The sequence below is a fragment of the Carcharodon carcharias genome, chromosome 1 (assembly GCF_017639515.1).
Source record: "Carcharodon carcharias isolate sCarCar2 chromosome 1, sCarCar2.pri, whole genome shotgun sequence".
NCBI classification, from domain to species: domain Eukaryota; kingdom Metazoa; phylum Chordata; class Chondrichthyes; order Lamniformes; family Lamnidae; genus Carcharodon; species Carcharodon carcharias.
Genome location: NC_054467.1, coordinates 246,029,977 through 246,048,638, shown reverse-complemented (window position 1 = coordinate 246,048,638; position 18,662 = coordinate 246,029,977). Strand labels below are relative to the sequence as shown.

The window sequence follows — 18,662 nt, the reverse complement described above, 5'->3', positions numbered from 1 at the left end:
TTATGTTGCATCTTTAAGAGCAAGAATAAAGTTGATTAAAACATATGAAAGCTAAGTTTAGACATCATGACATGTTGGTAGACTGGCCACTTTGCAAGAAGCAGCCAAGTAACAAGATGCTGAACCGTGTGACCAAATTAATCAAGCAAGTTAGGTAAAATTGTGCTTAAACTGCTAAATACTCTAATTGTATTTATTAAATACTCTGCCCAGTTTTGATTACTGCGACCCAAGAGGGTATCTTTGTACTGGCATCTGCACATTGACAGGTCTAAAAGCTGACGTCCTGCAGAGCAGTAAGTTCTGAAGAACACCTGGAGAATTTGGGGCATTTCACTGTTTGAAAGAAGCAAGGATTGTATGGAAAATTGGCCTGGAAGTTCAAACTGCAATGGGAATCATCCGAAAGTATAATATAAATTGCAAACTTCGGATGGTTCCGACTATCTTACAGAATTAGTTACCCAGAGAAGATTAAAATAATTAAAAGGTTAAAAGAATTAAAACCACTTCTAACTTTTGGGTAACTATAGTACTACCCACTACTCCCCCCCCGACCCCCCACAGGACTCCCCACACCCCATCAACCCACCCCCCCCGCCGATGGTTGCATCCAGCCACCCCACAGGACCACCTGATTTGCCCTCCCCTCCCTCCAACTACCTTCCCCAACCCCCACTGACCACCTAACCTCCTTCCCCCAATGACCATCCCCTTGCTGAAAAACCCCCTCCCACCCCTGCCCTTTGACCCCACGCTGCCCCACTGACTAATCGGACTCGCAAGCTATAGGCCATAATGTTACTTAAGTCATGATGTGCAGAAAAAAGGGCATGGACTCAAATGATGCCAAAAAGATTTTAATAAAAGTGACCAATACTTGAAATGGATTTCCAGGTGGTTGATAAATGCTCTGGAGTCATTTAAGAAGTTGTTGAATTCTGTGATTGGGATGAGAACAGGCTTGTTTTTCTGGTTTTTAAAAAAGTGCAGGTTACACTGGACATATTCTGCCTCAGACTTCCTTTTGTAGATTAGTCAAAGCAGAAGATGCTTGTTTTTAATTGAGACAGTCTTTTACTTGGATCCACTGCTTTTGGAATTCATTAGTTCATCCAGATTTTAAAAGTAAAAAGAAACCAGGAAGTCAATTGTGTCGGTTTCAGCAGTTGCAAATCCAAATGAATTTATTGTGCAATTAGTGGTCAAGGACTTTTGGACATCCATTAATCCAACCTGAAACATGTGGGGAGATTAGAATATAGAAAACGAAGGAGTGAATATGAAGGTACTGAACCCCATATCTGAGAAGCTTGGGATGGTGGTGTGCTGGATTTGCAGATTTTGGGTCCTAGGTTAGCATGTACAGTGCACTTATAATACATGCAATAAAATAAGAGAAATCAGGAATAAAAGGGTTTTATTTTCTTCTATTGTTTTATTATTTTATTTTTTCATTTTATTAAATTTCATCTCAACAGTGAACATCAAAGAATGCCTGGTGTACAGACACAGGCTGAGGAAGTTGAAGGTTTTATTTTGTAGACCCACATAGCGTGCTGCTCTGTACTGAAGCTCTTCTGCTCCATTCCACCAATCAATCCCTCTGTATTGCTTATGCATCTGTCAATAGGCTCTTTTTCCTGTTCGTCCAATGCACCATTCTCATCATCATCATCATCACCATTGCCCTCATTCTCTTCGTTCTTATTCATGACCATGTCGCACATTTCACTGTCTAAGAGCTGGAGGTGAACCTGAACATGTCAACATTCAGACAATCGTCAACAGCTTCTTTGGCCAACAACTTGGCTTCAGCACGTGACAAACCTTTTGCACATGCCAGTAAATCTTCAACAACATTTTGTACAAAAATAATAAAGTTTGTGTGTTCTTTATTAACATGTCCCATCTCCTGTGACATTGTCACATGAGGGGGACATGTTAATTTTTAAATGTTTCTATTTTTAAAGTTTTTACCACTGTCAGTATTCTCCCTGAGGCAGGACTTTGCCTCAGGGAGAAGTGCGCTCGCGCGAAAGAGCGCACTTTGACAGATGGGGAATCCTCCAACCTCCCCCCCCCCCTCGCCGCACAGGAAGCGCATAGCGCTTCCCCTTGGGGATGCCGCTGAGCAGGCCTTAATTGACCCGCCCACTTAAAATGGCGGTGGGCCCTGTTTCAGTGGCGGCGTTCGGCTGCCCGCCCGCCATCCAAGGGCAAAATTCTGCCCAATGTCCCAGGTCTTGAATTTTTGCTTGATAACCCATTTATTGGAATTTACCCAAGGTCTGGTGTGTGCTGAGACTTCAGGTACTAACTGTGACTAGGGTTGCATTATGTGCATTTTGTGTTCCTCGAGCTTTTTTTTTCCCCATCATCTGTGTTTTCATGATGCTTAGGCATACTTTAGAACATAACCACATAACGAACCACATAAGGAGTCATTAGAGCAGAGAACTGAAAGCTTGGTCAAAGAGGTAGGTTTTAAACAGTGCCTTAAAGGAGAAAATTGAGGTACAGAGGCGGAGAGTTTTAGGGAGGGAATTCCAGAGCTTTGGGTCCAGGCAACTGAAGGCATGGCCACCAGTAGTGGAGCAATTAAAATCACTGACACAAGACCAGTATTAGAGGAGTGCAGATACTTGAGGATTGTTGGACTGGAGGATATTTCAGAGGTAGGGAGGGGTTAGGCCATTTAGGGATTTGAAAACAAGGCTGTGAGTTTTAAAACAGAGGCATTGTTTAACCGGGAGCCAATGTAGGTCACTGAGCAAAGGGGTAATGGATGAACGGGACTCAAGTTTACAGGGGAGTAGAATGTGGGGGATCAGCCAGGAGTGTGAGAGAATAATCAAATTTGGAATTAATGAAGACAGCAGAAGAGCTGAAGTCGTGTAATATTACCAAGTTGAAAATAGGTGATCTTAGTGAAGGCATGGATATGTGGTTGTAAGCTCATTTTTGAGTGCAGTATGACACCAAAGTTGTGAACTGTCTGGTTCAAACCCAAACAGGAGCAGGGAGAGAGGTGGAGTCAGTGATGAGTGAGCGGAGTTTGTAGTGGACACTGAGGACAATGGCTGTGGTCTTCCCGATATTTCATTGCAGGAATTTTCTGCTGATTCATTAATATCAGACTTCGGATAAGCCATCTGACCAGCTGGAGACATTGGAGTGATTGAGAGGCAATGGTGAAGTAAAGCTGGGTGCCATTGACATACATGTGGCAACTGACATACCTTTGGGTGATGTGACTGAGAGGTAGCGCATAGATGAAAAATAGGAGCGGGCCAAGGATAGATCCTCGGGGGCGGGGGGAAACACGAGAGGTTATGGGAATGGGAAGAGAAGTCACTGATGGCCATTCCCTGGTTACGGTAGATAGATAAGAATGGAATCAGGTGAATGCAGTCCAACCTGGTTGAACGGCGGTGGAGAGGCGTTGGAGAAAGATGGCTCCAAGCAGGTGCACAGGATCCAAAAACAGAAAATGCTGGAAAATTCAGCGGGTCTAGAAGCATTTGTGGAGAGAGAGACGGTATTAGTGTTTCGAGTCCATATGACCCTTCAGATTTCCCTGTTTCAGATTTCCAGCATCTGCTGTATTTTGCTTTTATCTAGGTGCGCAGGTTCCCCCTTATCCACTTGCTGGTCACAAACTCAAAAATGTCTTGACAGATTTGTCAAGCTGTAGTTTTATCTATTCCAAAGCTATTTTCTGAAAAAGAAAGTTTCAGTTTTAACTGACTTTTTTTAAAAAAAAAAGAAAATTTGAAGAATTCTGTCAACTGACATTTTGGATATGTCACGTTTTTGTAAAACAATTGCTACTAAATGTCAAGATACGTCAGCACGTACTTGCTGAAAATGTCACAAAGCAATTTCAATGACTGAAAGACAGTGAAATTGCAGGGCTCTACTTGGTAGGTTTCTGCACAGAATGTGATGGGAATGGCTTTCAAAGTTTGAGTACGTGAACACTTTCTTGAGAGAAATGGGAACTTGGCACAGAAGCAGGAAATTATAGACTGGTCAGATTTCTGCCTGACAGGTTGCTTTGAGCAATGAATTAACATATGCATGAATTAAGTTTTCAAATACAAAGTCACAGTATGAAGTATAAATTTTCTGTCACCGCAGTTTTTAGTTTGATTTGTGTAGGTCTTATTAAAGGAGTTCCACTGGACATGGGGAGAAATGGCAATGGAATTGAAAGCTGATGAAGGCCTAATATGCGAGACACCTTCTGTGTGTTGTACTGTTGTCATTATTAACATTAATCAAAAGGCATTATTTAATGCTGGACCAGGAAAATGCTTCATATTTTTCTTTAGCAAAAGGTAAAAATGACAAAGTCAGAACCTGTGAACAACTAGGATGATGGAAATAATAGCATTGAAGGTGAAGTGAGAGTGACTGCCCTTGGCATCAAGGCAACATTTGACTGAGTGTGGCATCAAGGAGCCCTAGCAAAACTGGAGTCAATGGCAATCAGGGGGAAAACTCCCCACTGGTTGGAGTCATACCTGGCACAAAGGAAGATAGTTGTTGTCGTTGGTGGTCAATCATCTCAGTCCCAGTACCTCATTGCAGGAGTCCCTCAGGGTAGTCCTAGGCCCAACCAGCTTCAGCTGCTTCATCAATGACCTTCTTTCCATCATAAGGTCAGAAGTGTGGATGTTTGCTGATGTTTGCACAATATTCAGCACCATTTGTGACTCCTCAGATACTGAAGTAGTCCATGACCAAATGCAGCAAGATCTGGACAATATCCAGACTTAGGCTGACAAGTGGCAAGTAACATTCCTACCACACAAGTGCCAGGCAATGACCATCTCCAAAAGAGAGAATCTAATCCACATCCCTTGACATTTAATGGCATTACCATCACTGAATCCCCCACTATCAACATCCTGGGGGGGGTTACCATTGACCAGAAACTGAACCAGACTAAATGTTATGGCTAGAAGAGGAGGCCAGAGGCTAAGAATCCTGCAGCGAGTAACTCAACTTCTGACTCCCCAAAGCTTGTCCACTTCCTACAAGCCACAAGTCAGGAGTGTGATGGCATGCTCTCCACTTGCCTGGATGAATGTAGCTCCAACAACACTCAAGAAGCTTGAGACCATCCAGGACAAAATTACCCATTTAATTGGCACCCATCCACAAATATTCATTTCCTCCACTGCCGATGCACAGTGATAACACTGTGTGCCATTTACAAGATGCACTGTAGGAACTCACCAAAGCTTCTTAGATAGCACTTTCCAAACCCACAACCACCACCATCTAGCAGAATCAGGGCAGCAGACACATGGGAACGCCACCACCTGGAAGTTACCCTCCAAGCCACTCACCGTCCTGACTTGGAAATTTGTCGCTGGGTCCAAATCCTGGAACTCCCTCCCTAATGACACTGTTGGTGTACCTGCACCACATGAACTGCAGTGGTTAAAGAAAGCAGCTCACCACCACCTCCTCAAGGACAATTAGGGATGGGCAATAAATACTGGCCAAATCAGCAAAGTCCACATCCCGGGAATGAAGAATGAAACAAAAAGCTGACACCTGTGCATGCAGGTTTGGATTAAAAACAAACTTCCTTCATTGTGGAAGAAATCAATGACAGATGCTGTTGAACAATTTATCTCCTTTAAAAGCCCCTTAGATCTTGTCATTGTGATCCAAGACAAATATAATTTTTATTTTCTTGTCACCTCTCCCACTCTTCTCACATTAAAGCAAGTCTGAGCAGAATAATATTGCCAGGAGATATTGAATTTACTTGAGACTCCTTTCCAGTTAAAGTTGATCCTAGATCATCTGTTTTGGCCCTCAGATAGAAGAAATGAATGTTTATTCTGAAAATCTGATAGTGAATTACTCTCAGCTTGATATCTCTCAGTTGAGTTTTGGGCTCCTGAAGGCTGAAAGGTTAGAGATCTCTAGAAATGTTGATGCAGAGAATAATGGGGATTTCAGAATAATACTATTGGAATATCTGACACTGCTAAATGGCTTTCTAAATTGGAAAAATAAATCTCGTTTATAACTGGCAAGTGAACATCGCGATGAGCTTGCGCCCTGAAAATTGCTCTTAATTTAAGTTTTAAAATGAAGTGGTCTCTCAAGGCATGGTTTACAGATTGTGAATTGGCTTTTTCCAGTACTAAGCTTGTGATCAGAAACATGGTGGATTTTAGACACAATTGTTCAGGTTTACTGCTTTGCAGAACAGTGCAGTGCAATGTAGTTAATTTAGCAGACACTGGCTTGGGGGCAGAGGAGGAAAAGGGAGATTTTGGAAAAGTTTGAGAAAACAACATTTTTCACTTTAAGTTGCTGCCAAGAATTTTAGCAATGGAATTGAGGTTTATTCTGATCATCCTTCAGCTGGAGGAAGATGCATCAAAGTGAAATAAGGGCAGGAAATTAAAATGTCATTGAAATCAGTGTTATCTTTTCCATTCATAGCGAACCACAGTGCAAAGCAGTGCCGCACACCTTGTGCACTGAGGATAACCTGCGGTGAGTGCACCAGTGGCAACTCTGAGTGTATGTGGTGTAGTAACATGAAGCACTGTGTGGACGCAAATGCATATGTGCCTTCCTTTCCATTTGGCCAGTGTATGGAGTGGTACACCAAGAATAGCTGTCAACGTGAGTAAAAATTTATTTCCTTTCTGCCTTACCATTGTTTGTGGTTCTTGCCACATATTCCTGTACTTTGAGTTTGATGATTTCTAATTGTAATCAACTTAAAGCTGCTTGTTTTTCTAGGTGGACTTTTTAAATCTTCATTAAAGCTCTCTCGAAATTTACTTGTCATTGCCATGTTAAGGAATTTTATTTGCTTAAATACTGTTTTAACATGTCTTATATACACCAAAATAATGTGAAAATATTTGTTCTATACCAAGAACAATTCCAACTTCTCTAGCTTCTCCACAAAATTGATGTTGTTCATCCCTGGTGGCATTTTGGTAAATCTCTGTATCAATTCCAAGGCCTGCGTTTAATCTTAATATCTCAATATATCAATGCATACTCTCCATTTTACAAAACAACTCCATTCCCCTTCTCATTCTTTGAATTCACTGACCCAAAATGTTGTTCCTCAGCATCATAGTTCGTGACTTTTTGTGTCATAATGAACCTATAAGTGGATCTTACTTCTCTTCTGATCCGCAAGCATATTTTTTTGCCCTCTTTCCAAATAAATGACACCATAACCCAAGAATCATAAGGAGAACTGTTGCTGTGTACACAGGCTATTAGAATGCATCATATACCGCAATGTGTTTATAGACTAAAAACTGGATCGCCAATTTAGCTAATCAAGACACAGGCCTCAAAAGAACAATTGGTTGTCTTCACATGAATTAACTGAATGAAGTTATCAGAGAGAGCTTTTCTCTACCTAACTTAAGCATTAGACATTATTTTGTTTGTCAGTCTCGTATTGCATTCTATACCATTTAACATTTCCAGCTCGTTACTGCAAGTTACAAACATTCTTACTGACGTTTTTCCTCCCTCTCTGATGCTGGTTTAATGCCTCACATGCTGATCCTGGCTATTTAGTGGAAAATTAAAAATCATTTAACATAGGTCAGACCTGTTTTACCACCCTAGTTAGGCAAGAAGTCTCTTTCGTTGTCCTATTTTGTGGTAATTGCGCAGGTTTTATTGTTGTTCTCTCCATCATCCTTAGTTGAACTTCTGTGCCTCCTCTTCTCTACCTTGATTATCATGCTTCATAGCTTTCTTTCTGTACATGCTCAAAACACCCCACCTTGTAAAGGTAATTTGCATGTAGACCTGAAGGTGATTAACTTGTATCCCTGATGGCTGCCATCACTGTTGTTCCAATTAAAGATAAAAATTCCCTGAATTCTGCATTATAGTGATGGGCCTCAGAAGCCAAGGAATGTTATGTGGTGCCCTGATAATATAATATAGATTTGAGCCCCTTTATCCCAGTTTCAGGCTTTATTTCACCGTAACTAGGCAGAATCGTCTGTCTGAGCACAGTCTTTCAATTTAAGTAGCTAATTGTGTAATTTTACAATGGAAACAAACATGTTATTGACAGATTAGATATTTAAGTGTTTAAATTATATTTCTGCATGTTACATGCCACCAAAGTTAACAATGTCCAATTATCACAATTATACATGTAATCAAAGATGCAGTAAGGGAGTTCTGGCAAACAAGTTTCATATAACTAGGTTTTAATGTAGCCTCAGAAGTGGCTTTGTTTACCACAGCATCACTTTTATTTGAAGGGTAATGCATTGGAAGATTATTTTGATTTTTAAAGAGTTTGGCACTGTGGATTTTTTTTTTTTCTGCTGTGTTAATTTTGTGCTCAAGGTCAATGATGTCTTTGCTGAAATGTGACTCTAATCTGGGCACCCAGTATCATCACCATGTGCTTCCACGCAATGGTTGGATTGAAGTTTTAGAGCGCTAATGACGCACTTCAGCTCAAACACAAAGATATCTATTGCATCATTTCCATTCATCACACACGCATATTGTGGCCATTTCTGGTGAGACTACCAGTTTAATGACAAACTCTGGCAGTTTTGTGCAATGTTTTCATCCCCACGTGTTTCATGGAGGACTCTTGCAGCAAGGCAGCAAATAGACGATGGAATAAAAGTCCCCTATGTCAAAGGTGAAAAGCCAGTGTCAAACGACTGAACTACCTATATGCCCCATGAAATTAAAAAGCTGACTTAGTGTCAAAGGAAACCACTTGGATTAACCTGTACGGTTTGACTTTGGTTAACAGTTCAAATCTTTTTAAAATAGGTAATGTCATAAACATTGGTTGGCCATTTCAAATTTTCATATTTATTTAATGTAAACAACACTGGAGGTAATCAAAACTGTTACCTAGCTGCTTGCCTACCTCTCTCATTATTTATTTGTATATTATCACTGTTAGTTGGAGGAAATACGAAAGTAATAATTGGATACTTCCTGTTACGATGTGAGAGTTTCTTCACTGTCAAAAATGAGAGCCTTGGTAATGGGAAATAAGTTGATCCTTGGTGGCAGTTCATCGGCAAGGCAGGCCCGCTGTACTTTATTCCATATTTGATTGACAGCTGGCTTGGCTTATTAATGGGATATAGATGGGTAGAGATGTCACAGGTGGCTGTAGTTCTTGCTCACTCAGCTCCACAGATAACTTTGCAACATAGATAGGATGGCCTCGGGTGTATTGGGAAACAACCAGGATTCTGGTTAAACTCCAGAAGTACCCGTGCATATGCTTGGTATTGAAGAACTGATTCTTACATTCTACATTCTGTGGCCTAAATGATGTGGGCTTATGGTGTGAATTGCTCCACTCCATAAGAGTGAAGACACGATGGGCCAAGTGGCCTCTTTCTGTACCGTAAACTTTCTATGATTCTAGTAGTTTTCCCAGCACCTTTTTCTTAGTGATGGTGATTGTTTTAAGTTTGTCCTTCCTGTTCACCTCTTGATTTTCAAGTATCTTTGGGAAGTTTTCCAAGTCTTCTACAGTGAAGACTGACACACTACCTGTTCAATGCCTCTGCCATTTCCTTGTTTTCCATTATCAGTTTCCCAGACTTATCTTCTCTCGAGGACCATCACTAGCTTTAGTTACTCTTTTCCTATTTAAATACTTGTATTTAAATACTTTCTTTTTACTATCTGTTTTCATATTACAACCAACTTTCGCTCATACTCTTCTTTCTCCCTTTTTTAGTCATGACTTTAAATTTAAACCCCATCTTTCAAATTAAGAAGTAGTTACTGCATGTAACAGTTTTCTGTGTGATTGCATAGTACCTTCACAGTAGTTGTTTCTTTTTATCTCCCTTCATCTTTTCCTCCTCCTCTTAACGCCCCACCCCATACTTTCACAATTTCTAAATGTAGGTCAAACTGTTGTTCTTCAGTAAATGAGATTATGCTTGAATATAACATTTAGTTGCTGAAATGTCAGTGCAAGCATAAATACCTAACCTTCCAATTATTTTAAGCTTCTCAAGACTAAAATAATTGGACCTTGTGTGAGGTACTAGTAACTGCTCATTTCATGGTAGTTTTACAATTCCATCCATTTGAAGTGGCCTAGAAACATTTGCATTGCACCACAGATGATAAAAAGAGTTATAATTTTCCAGCTCCTCACTTGAGTGACTTTTAGCACCATAATTTGCTGGTCACGAAAAAAATTCATATCTTTTTGTATTCGGGCCTAATTTTCATACCTTATTGTCTTTGGCCACTCTCATTCCTGTACTTTGCTTTAAAACCCCTTTGGGCACATTTTTCTAGTTACACTCTGTCCTCACACGTTACCCCTGCCGTCTTGTATATGAATAATGTGTTTAACATGTGGAATCACAGAGAAGGTGGGAACAGAATGTGCTTATGATGTATGTCTTTTCTGTCATGTTAGCTGAAAATTGTTCTGGTTATCGAACATGCAGTCAGTGCTTGGAGCAGCCAGGATGCGGGTGGTGTACTGACCCCAGCAATACAGGAAAGGGACAGTGTATAGAAGGATCTTATCGAGGACCAGTGAAAATCCCCACTGCAAATACCCCCTATTTACCCATTCTGAACATCAGCATGTGCCCAGCAGAAACAAAATACAACTGGTCCTTTATCCAGTGTCCAGGTTAGTAAAAGACTTATCTCAGACAAATAGAAACTATTTATTCTTATGTATTTAGTCCCAGAAGAAACATGCAATGTTTGGTGAGAGGAACTGGTGCTTGTCATTTTATATCTCATAAGATGAAAACATTTTTTTTTTTGTTTCCCTTAGCTTGCCAGTGTAATGGCCATTGCAAGTGTGTTAATGAAAGTATCTGTGAGAAATGTGAAGATCTAACAACTGGCCAGCACTGTGAAACTTGCATCTCTGGTTATTATGGAGACCCTAAAAATGGAGGGAGTTGCCAGTGTAAGTATCAATTTATTGACAAGTTTCTAATTTCTCTCAATTTCCTCCTTCCCAAGATTTTGACTTCTGGGTCATAGTTCCACAGATGCCAGCTGCCCTATGGCATGTTGTAGGTAAAATGGAAATAGCCATCACCTGTGAAGCTTCACGATGATTGGCAAAAAGATTCTGGGAAACAAATCCGATGACTTTATGGCTCAAGAGCTCCCTAGACTTATTGAGCAATTGAAAAATAATTGATCGTCAGTAATTTATTTTTTTGTTTGGTTTGTTAGTGCTCCCATGGTAATGTTGTTTTGAACTGAACTTGTTGCGAGTCATATGTTGCATTTGTACAAAGAAGATCAATTTACAACACCTGATTAGAATGTTGTAATATTTCTGGAAACCTGAGTTCTTTGAATAGAAGGTTCTTTGAATAGAAGATTGAGAGAGTGCAGAGAAGATTTACAAGGATGTTGCCGAGTCTTAAGGAGTTGAGTTACAGGGAAAGATTAAACAGGTTAGGACTTTATTCCTTGGAGCGTAGAAGAATGAGGGGAGATATGATAGAAGTTTACAAAATTATGAGGGGTATAGACAGAGTAAATGCGAGTAGGCTCTTTCCACTTAGATTAGGAGAAATAAACACGAGAGGACATGGCTTTAGGGTGAAAGGGGAAAGCATTAGGGGGAAGTTCTTCACTCGGAGAGTGGTGAGAATGTGGAACGAGCTACCATCTAATGTGGTAAATGCGGGCTCACTCTTAAGTTTTAAGAATAAGTTAGATAGATACATGGATGGGAGAGATCTGGAAGGTTATGGACTGGGTGCAGGTCAATGGGACTAGTGGAATAATATTTTGGCACAGACTAGAAGGGCCGAATGACCTGTTTTCTGTGCTGTAGTGTTCTATAGTTCTATGGTCTTGTGCTGTGCGATTATGCTTTGTACTAAAGAATCATTGCCTGCCTGCATCATCATGCCTCGCAAAGTTGGAGTTCAAAATTAAATTAGACACTTTGGCCCACATTTTAATTGAAGAAAAAAGGCCTTTTCCAGACAATGGCGTAGTGGTTTGAAATGAGAAGTTCGGAGGAACAGTTTGAAGTTGAGTTTTTATCCTTGCAAAGTGTTTTTATTTGTAGGAGGGCAAAGGTTGAGAGGTGCATTGATCTGTAATAACCAGACCCAGTACAGTTGCCACAAGTTTCTTGCTGTCATGCTTTGTCCTAGGTGAACTCCTGCCTGCCCTTGTCACTCAGGATTTCCTGAGCACAGGCCCACAGTTGGCTTTAGCCTTCCTCCTGTTTAAGACCACAGCCGATGTTAATTGCTGTGTAAACCAAATTCCAGAGGGAAACTTGGCTTATGAGCCATACCTTTTTTTTTGCATTCTGAAAATGAGAAGAAGGCGTATTGATCTCAGCAGCAAGAAGTCCAGTAACACTTTTAGGATTTTAAAAATTATAAGTAAAAGTTTTATAAACAGGGATAAAAGGAAACATAAGCACAACTAAGGTTAGTCTTACGAATCATTCCCCACAGAAACACACTCTACTTGGTCAGATCCACAAGTAAACACCTTCTAGGCAACATTCCCTCATAGATGTTTAACTATAAAAATCCAGGAATGTTCCCCAAGGCAAACTGCTGCAGCTTTAACAAAGGCATACCACATGGCCTATAACTCTTTTTCACTCTGGTAACTCTTTTTCATACTGCTGTGGAAAACCAAATTTCAGAATAAAACTGCTTTTTGCAGCCCAAGACTTTTCTAGCTTGACTGAATGGCTGATTCAAGCCTGCACCTTCTCTCAGCCCAGAACCACAACTGAGCAGCTACACCTCACAGCTCCAGCTCAACAACTGCTTAAGCAGCTCCCTTGAGCTCGCCACTGTAACTCTAAATACCTTTTTTTGCCCCCTGTCATCTCAGGCTTCATTGTTTTTACACCTCTTTGAAACTCAAATCCTTCCAAATACAAGACCTTTTATGTTTCCATCTTATCTTTTCTTTTGGGTGAATAAAACATAATATCCCCATTTCTGTTTATCTATGGAACTCCTGCAAGATGCAAACATGTTTCTTGGTACCTCTGACTTCTCTTTGATATTCAATCAAACTCTCAACTTATCTAAAAATGCAAATGTTGGATCCAACCTATTTACTTGTACCTTAAACCTAGTAACTCTGTCCTTTGCATGTTTTAAACCCCCCAAGCAACCTGTCTCCTATTAATCTCTGCCCAGCTTAATTAAATCATACACACATGTGCATAAACAGCCTTATCCACAGAATAACACAATATTCCCTCAAAGCAATTAAAAAAAAATCAATTTCTCATACTCCACAAGTGGGGAGACGATGGTGTAGCGGTAATGCCATTGAACTAGTAATCCAGAGGCACAGGCTAATGCCCTGGGAGACCAAGGTTCACATTCCACCACGGCAGCTAGAGACCATGAAACCTATCATCGATTGTTGTAAAAACCCACCTGGTTCACTGATGCCCTTTAGGGAAGGAAATCTGGCATCCTAACCTTGTCTGGCCTGCATGTGATTCCAGATCCACAGCAATGTGCTTGACTCTTAACTGCCCTCTGCAATGGCCTAGCAAGCCACTCAGTTCAGGGCAAATTAGGGATGGGTAACAAATTCTGGCCTTGTCAGTGATGCTTGCACCGCATGAAAAAATACATTTTTAAAAATGTTTACTTCTGGCTGGGAGAAAGCGAGAGCAAGGTCCTCCCTTCTGAGATACGTAGCTGGTTGAAGACATGTTCTTGTCACAGAAAGCTGAGAAATTTGACTAACACCTGAACAACTAAATGAGAAAGCCACAAAAGCACAACAAGAAAAGATGGCAAGAATCAGATACCAGAACTCTTTTTTTTAGGGTAGAAATGGAAGGGGTGAATTTGGTCAGGATATTTGTTTAGAACGTATGATGGATAAAGGTAGGAAAACAGAATGCGTGAAGTAGGTCATTTTCTATTTCTCTCCTGAATAGGAATATTCAAACTACTAACATCCAGTCTGGGTGGAAAAGGCTACATCAAAGGCTTTGCCTGATTCTCTATTGTTTCCTTTCCACACTGAAATCTCTCAAATATTGATTCAGTTTCTCTGTAGGAGTTGCCCTTTGCACGTGATTTAGGATCATCTTTCCTGTAGAATCATTCCTTCTGCGTCATGCCTATCCTTCAGCTGACAGAATGATTGGATGACATGCTTCCAGTGCTGCTCTAATTTTTTTGCTGAGGATATGTGAAAAAACTTCCCTCTCCTGTGGAAGTAACTGGGTTTAACATGGTCCCTCAATGGCACAGTTTTAACCAGGAATTCATTCAATCAATAAATTATGGCATGTGCCAAATCAATCCTTTGTGACATGGTATGATTGAGTAGAAATAACTCATGGCCATTTCAGTTGCAGTCCTGAAACTGGAGAGTACGTTGTGCTGATTGATAAATAACTATGTCTGACTGGGTGGTGTAATGTGTTAGCTCATTGTCCTTTCATCCCTGTTTACAATTTGAATCTAGTTCTGGCTGGTCAAGAATCTCCTCTCTGCTTGAATGGAGCAACCTTAGCCCTGACTGCTGTATGAAGTGGCCTATAATTTCTCTATGCATTTACTGTCATATTAAGATAATGGAATTGCTACGATGGTGCAGTAGTGGGTCCTTTTCCAAAGTTGGGTTGAGGTCCATCCCTAACACCGCCTATTTCCACCTCCATAACATTGCTCGACTTTGTCCCTGTCTCAGTTCAGCTGCTGCTGTGAAACCCTCATCCATCCCTTCATTAGCTGCAGACACAACAATTCTAATGCACTCTTGGATTGTCTCTCTCATTCTACTCACTGTAAACTTGAAGTTATCCAAAACTCTGCTGCTTGTGTCCACTCACAGCAAGTTCTATTCTTCTAGCATCCCTTTGCTTGCTGACCTATGTTTGCTCTCGAGTCACTTGTCTTGATTTTAAAATTGTCATCCTTGTTTTCACATCTCTCCAAGGCCTTGCACCCTCCCAATCTCTGTGATCTCCTCCAGCCCCACAACTTCCTGAGATATCTGTGCTCCTCAAATTTTGGCCTGTTCTGCATCCCCAATTTTAACTCCTGCACCTCTGGTGGCTGTGCCTTCAGTTGCCTAGGTGCCAAGCTATGGAATTCCCTCCCTCCGCTTCTCTATCTCGTTTGCCTCATTTAAGACACTCCTTAAAACCTACCTCTTTCACCAAGCTTTTGGTCATCTGACCTAACATCGCCTTATGTGGTTCAGTGTTATACTTTGATTTATAATAATCCTGTGAAGAGCCTTGGGATGTTTCATTACATTAAAGGCACTAAGCTGTTGTATCTTGGTGTCGGTAGCATGATAATAAAAAGCTCTTTGTAAATTAGCCTGTTTCCTTCATGTATGGTGAGCAAAGATAAATAGATGTTTTTGTAATTTTTGATTTGCTGCCTTTTTGATACTGTTTACTACTTACCCAAGCCTGCAAGTGCAATGGACATGCGAGCATCTGCAATACGGAGTCAGGAAAATGTTTCTGCACAACAAAAGGAATCAAAGGCGACAAGTGTCAGCTGTAAGTTACATTCAGCGCTTTTTATGTGCATGCTGCTTTTGGTGGAGGTTTATGGCTGTTATAAAATTTCCATATATTTCAGTTCCACTTTGTGACCATGACATTTTCAATTAATGAGCAAGCTAACGTAATCAAATTGAGTGTTTGGAGAGTAATTTAAAAAGAACCCCATATAAACTGAAGGAATCTGTTGTTTCGAGATACACAAAGCGCAGGAAGATATTATTTCATTTCTTGCCACAATTTAAGATACTTTATTACTTTATTCAGTTTTTGCATCCAACATTGTTTTGGACATCCACTGCACACACTATTTGATATTAAGGCCTTATTCTGATCTAGAAATGCCAGCAAAACAATCAAAAGATTGAACCTTAAGTTAAACTTTGTGGATTGCATCAATTTAAAGTCTTGAAAAAAATTATCCTTTATGTTGATCGTAGAGCTGGTTATATTCGTCATGCTCAGAATATACATTATGGGGGCAGAAAATAGATGAGCATCTCATCACAAATCTGGACTATCATTAATACCACCTATTTCTATCTCCATAACATTGATCTTGCCTCTGCTTACCTGCTGATGAAACCTATTTTTTTGCAACCTCTAAATGTGATTATTCCAACACGCTCCTGACTGGCTTTATGCATTCTACCATCCACAAACTTGAGGTCATTCAAAACTCTGGCCGTGTCCTTACTCGCACCAAGTATCATCCTCCCCGTTGCTTGCTGATCTGCATTGGTTCCCAGTTAAGCAATGCCTTAATTTTTTTAAATAATCATTCTTGTTTCCAAATCCACCCCACCCCCCCCATGGCCTCCCATCCCACTGCCCCGACCCCCACCACCAATTCTCATCTCTGTAATTCCCTTTAAGTATTACAACTCTTCAAGATCTCAGCACACAGTCAGTTCTGGTTTCTTCAGCATTCCTGATTTTAATCACGCCACCATTTGCAACCTCGTTGCTTTGACCCGAAGCTCTGGAATTCCTTCCCTAAACTTCTCTGACACTCTCCCCTCTTTTCTCCTTCCAGATGCTCCTTAAAACCTACCTCTTTAATTAAACCTTTGCTACCGATTTTGTTCATTTGGTGTAATACCACCTTATATGGCATCGTGTCAACTTTTGTTCCATAATTCTTCAGTTGTTACCCAAACATAGCCATCTATTTCATAGCAGAAGTATGTCATCAGTTTGTTCACCCACTTTAGCTATTATCTTTAACCCTGCATCCTCCCCCTCCCCCCCACCCCCAACCCAGTCCAGAAAGACCTGCCAAAGGCAGCACCTTGACAGTCTTCTGCCTTTCTAATTATTTGCTCATGGGATGAGAGTGTTGCTGACAAGGCCAGCATTTCATTTATTGCCTTTCCCTAGAGTGAACTAACTGAGCACAGACTGAAAATTAATCTAGGAGCCTTTATGGACAAAGTGGCTCAGTCTCTCACCCATATGATGCACCGTCTGCTTATGAAAAATGTTTTTGTGTGTGCTGCAAGTGGCATGTTCTCTTGCTTTCTCGCTTCATGCATGAAGGATGCCTGCTGGTGAAGGTCTTCAGAGGGCGTTTCTGCTGCTACACCAGTTGAAGCCTTTAGAATAGATGGGGAGAAAATTGGGGTAATCAGAATTAAAAATATCTATTCAGGGCTCATAGGGGTAATTCCTGTCTGCAATATCACAGAACAACTCGATTTTAAGCAATGGAGTTTATGATTTTGAACCTACCTGAGAGCTGATGTGGAATCTTGGGACTTTGTGCAAGCACACTAATAGCTGGGATAAAATGTTTTATTCTGCACTCCTGTTTCTTGTAATTATGTTGCATGCAGGGAGTTCTATAGAAAGCTATTATTTTATACAAGTGACCATTTTGAGCTTTAATTGTGAAGAATTGCTACTTATTTTGGCAATGAATTTGTTTTCAGCATTCTTGCAGGCAGTGCATGCCAGATCAGAATAAATCTCATCTCCCGTTGGCTGCTTTTTCTAATTATCTTGCATCTGTCTTCTGGTTAACTCTCCCGTCAATAGAAACAGTTTCTTTTTGGGTGTAAAGCATCACATTGGACTATGAGACGAACAGAGTTCATCCAATATCTTGGCAACATTGATGATTCAACCAAGAACGGTCCCTGTCCACCACCACCATCCTCCACCTGGCTGAACTTGTTCTCTCGTTGAACAATTTCTCCTTTAACTTGCCTCACTTCCTCCAGAAAAAAGGTATGGCTATGGGTACTTGCATAGACCCTAGTTATGTCTGTCTTTTTGTAGGGTATGTGGAACATTCCTTGGTTCCAGTCCTACTCGGGCCCCTCCCACAACTCTTTCTCTGGTACAACAATGACTATCAGTGTCACTTCCTGTTCTTGTCCTGAACTGGAAAAATCATCAATTTTGCTTCCAATTTCCACCCTACTCCTTCAAATGGTCCGTCTCCAACATTTCCCTTCCTTGACTTCTCTGTCTCCATTTCTGGGGATAGACTGTCACTAATGTTCGCTACAAGCCCACGGACTCCCAGAGCTACCTCGACTGCACTTCCTCGTACCCTGCTTACTGTAAAGACTCCATTCCAGTCTCCCAGTTTCTTCATCTCCGCCGCATCTGCTCAGATGATGCTGCCTTCCAAAGCGGTGCTTCTCTTATCTTTCTTCGCAACCGAAGATTGCCCCCAAGCAACCCCCCCTTCCAAACATTGTGGTTGATGGGACCGTCAACCATGTCCAACCCATTTCCTGCATTTCTGCCCTTACCCCTCCCCCCTCCCTCCCAGAACCACAAGAGGGTCCCCACTCCTCCATCCTCCATATTCAAAGGCTCATCCTCCTTCATTTCTGCCACTTCTAGCATGGTGTCACCATCAAACACATCTCCCTTCTCCCCTATCAGCATTCCAAAGGGACCATTCCCTTCGTGACATGCTGGTCCACTCTTTTATCACCCCCAACATTTTATCCTCTTCCCATGGGTACCTTGCCATGAAATCGCAGGAGGTGTAACCCCTGCCCCTTGACCCCCTCCTTCCTCACTGTCCGAGGCCCCAAACACTTCTTCCAAGTGAAGCAGTGATCTACTTGCATTTATTTCAATTTAGCCTACTGTATTC

General features: G+C 41.1%; 1 protein-coding gene across 2 annotated transcripts in view; it reads left to right on the top strand.

Annotated features, from left to right (window-relative positions):
• The window catches only part of atrn (attractin), a 366,964-nt gene that overhangs the window by 179,105 nt on the left and 169,197 nt on the right, over nt 1-18,662 (top strand). For both annotated transcript variants that reach the window (XM_041191464.1, XM_041191473.1), the window contains exons 17-20: nt 6,478-6,663; nt 10,454-10,675; nt 10,826-10,963; nt 15,451-15,544. In XM_041191464.1, coding sequence (XP_041047398.1) covers nt 6,478-6,663; nt 10,454-10,675; nt 10,826-10,963; nt 15,451-15,544 — 640 coding nt within the window. The remainder of the gene's footprint in view (nt 1-6,477; nt 6,664-10,453; nt 10,676-10,825; nt 10,964-15,450; nt 15,545-18,662) is intronic.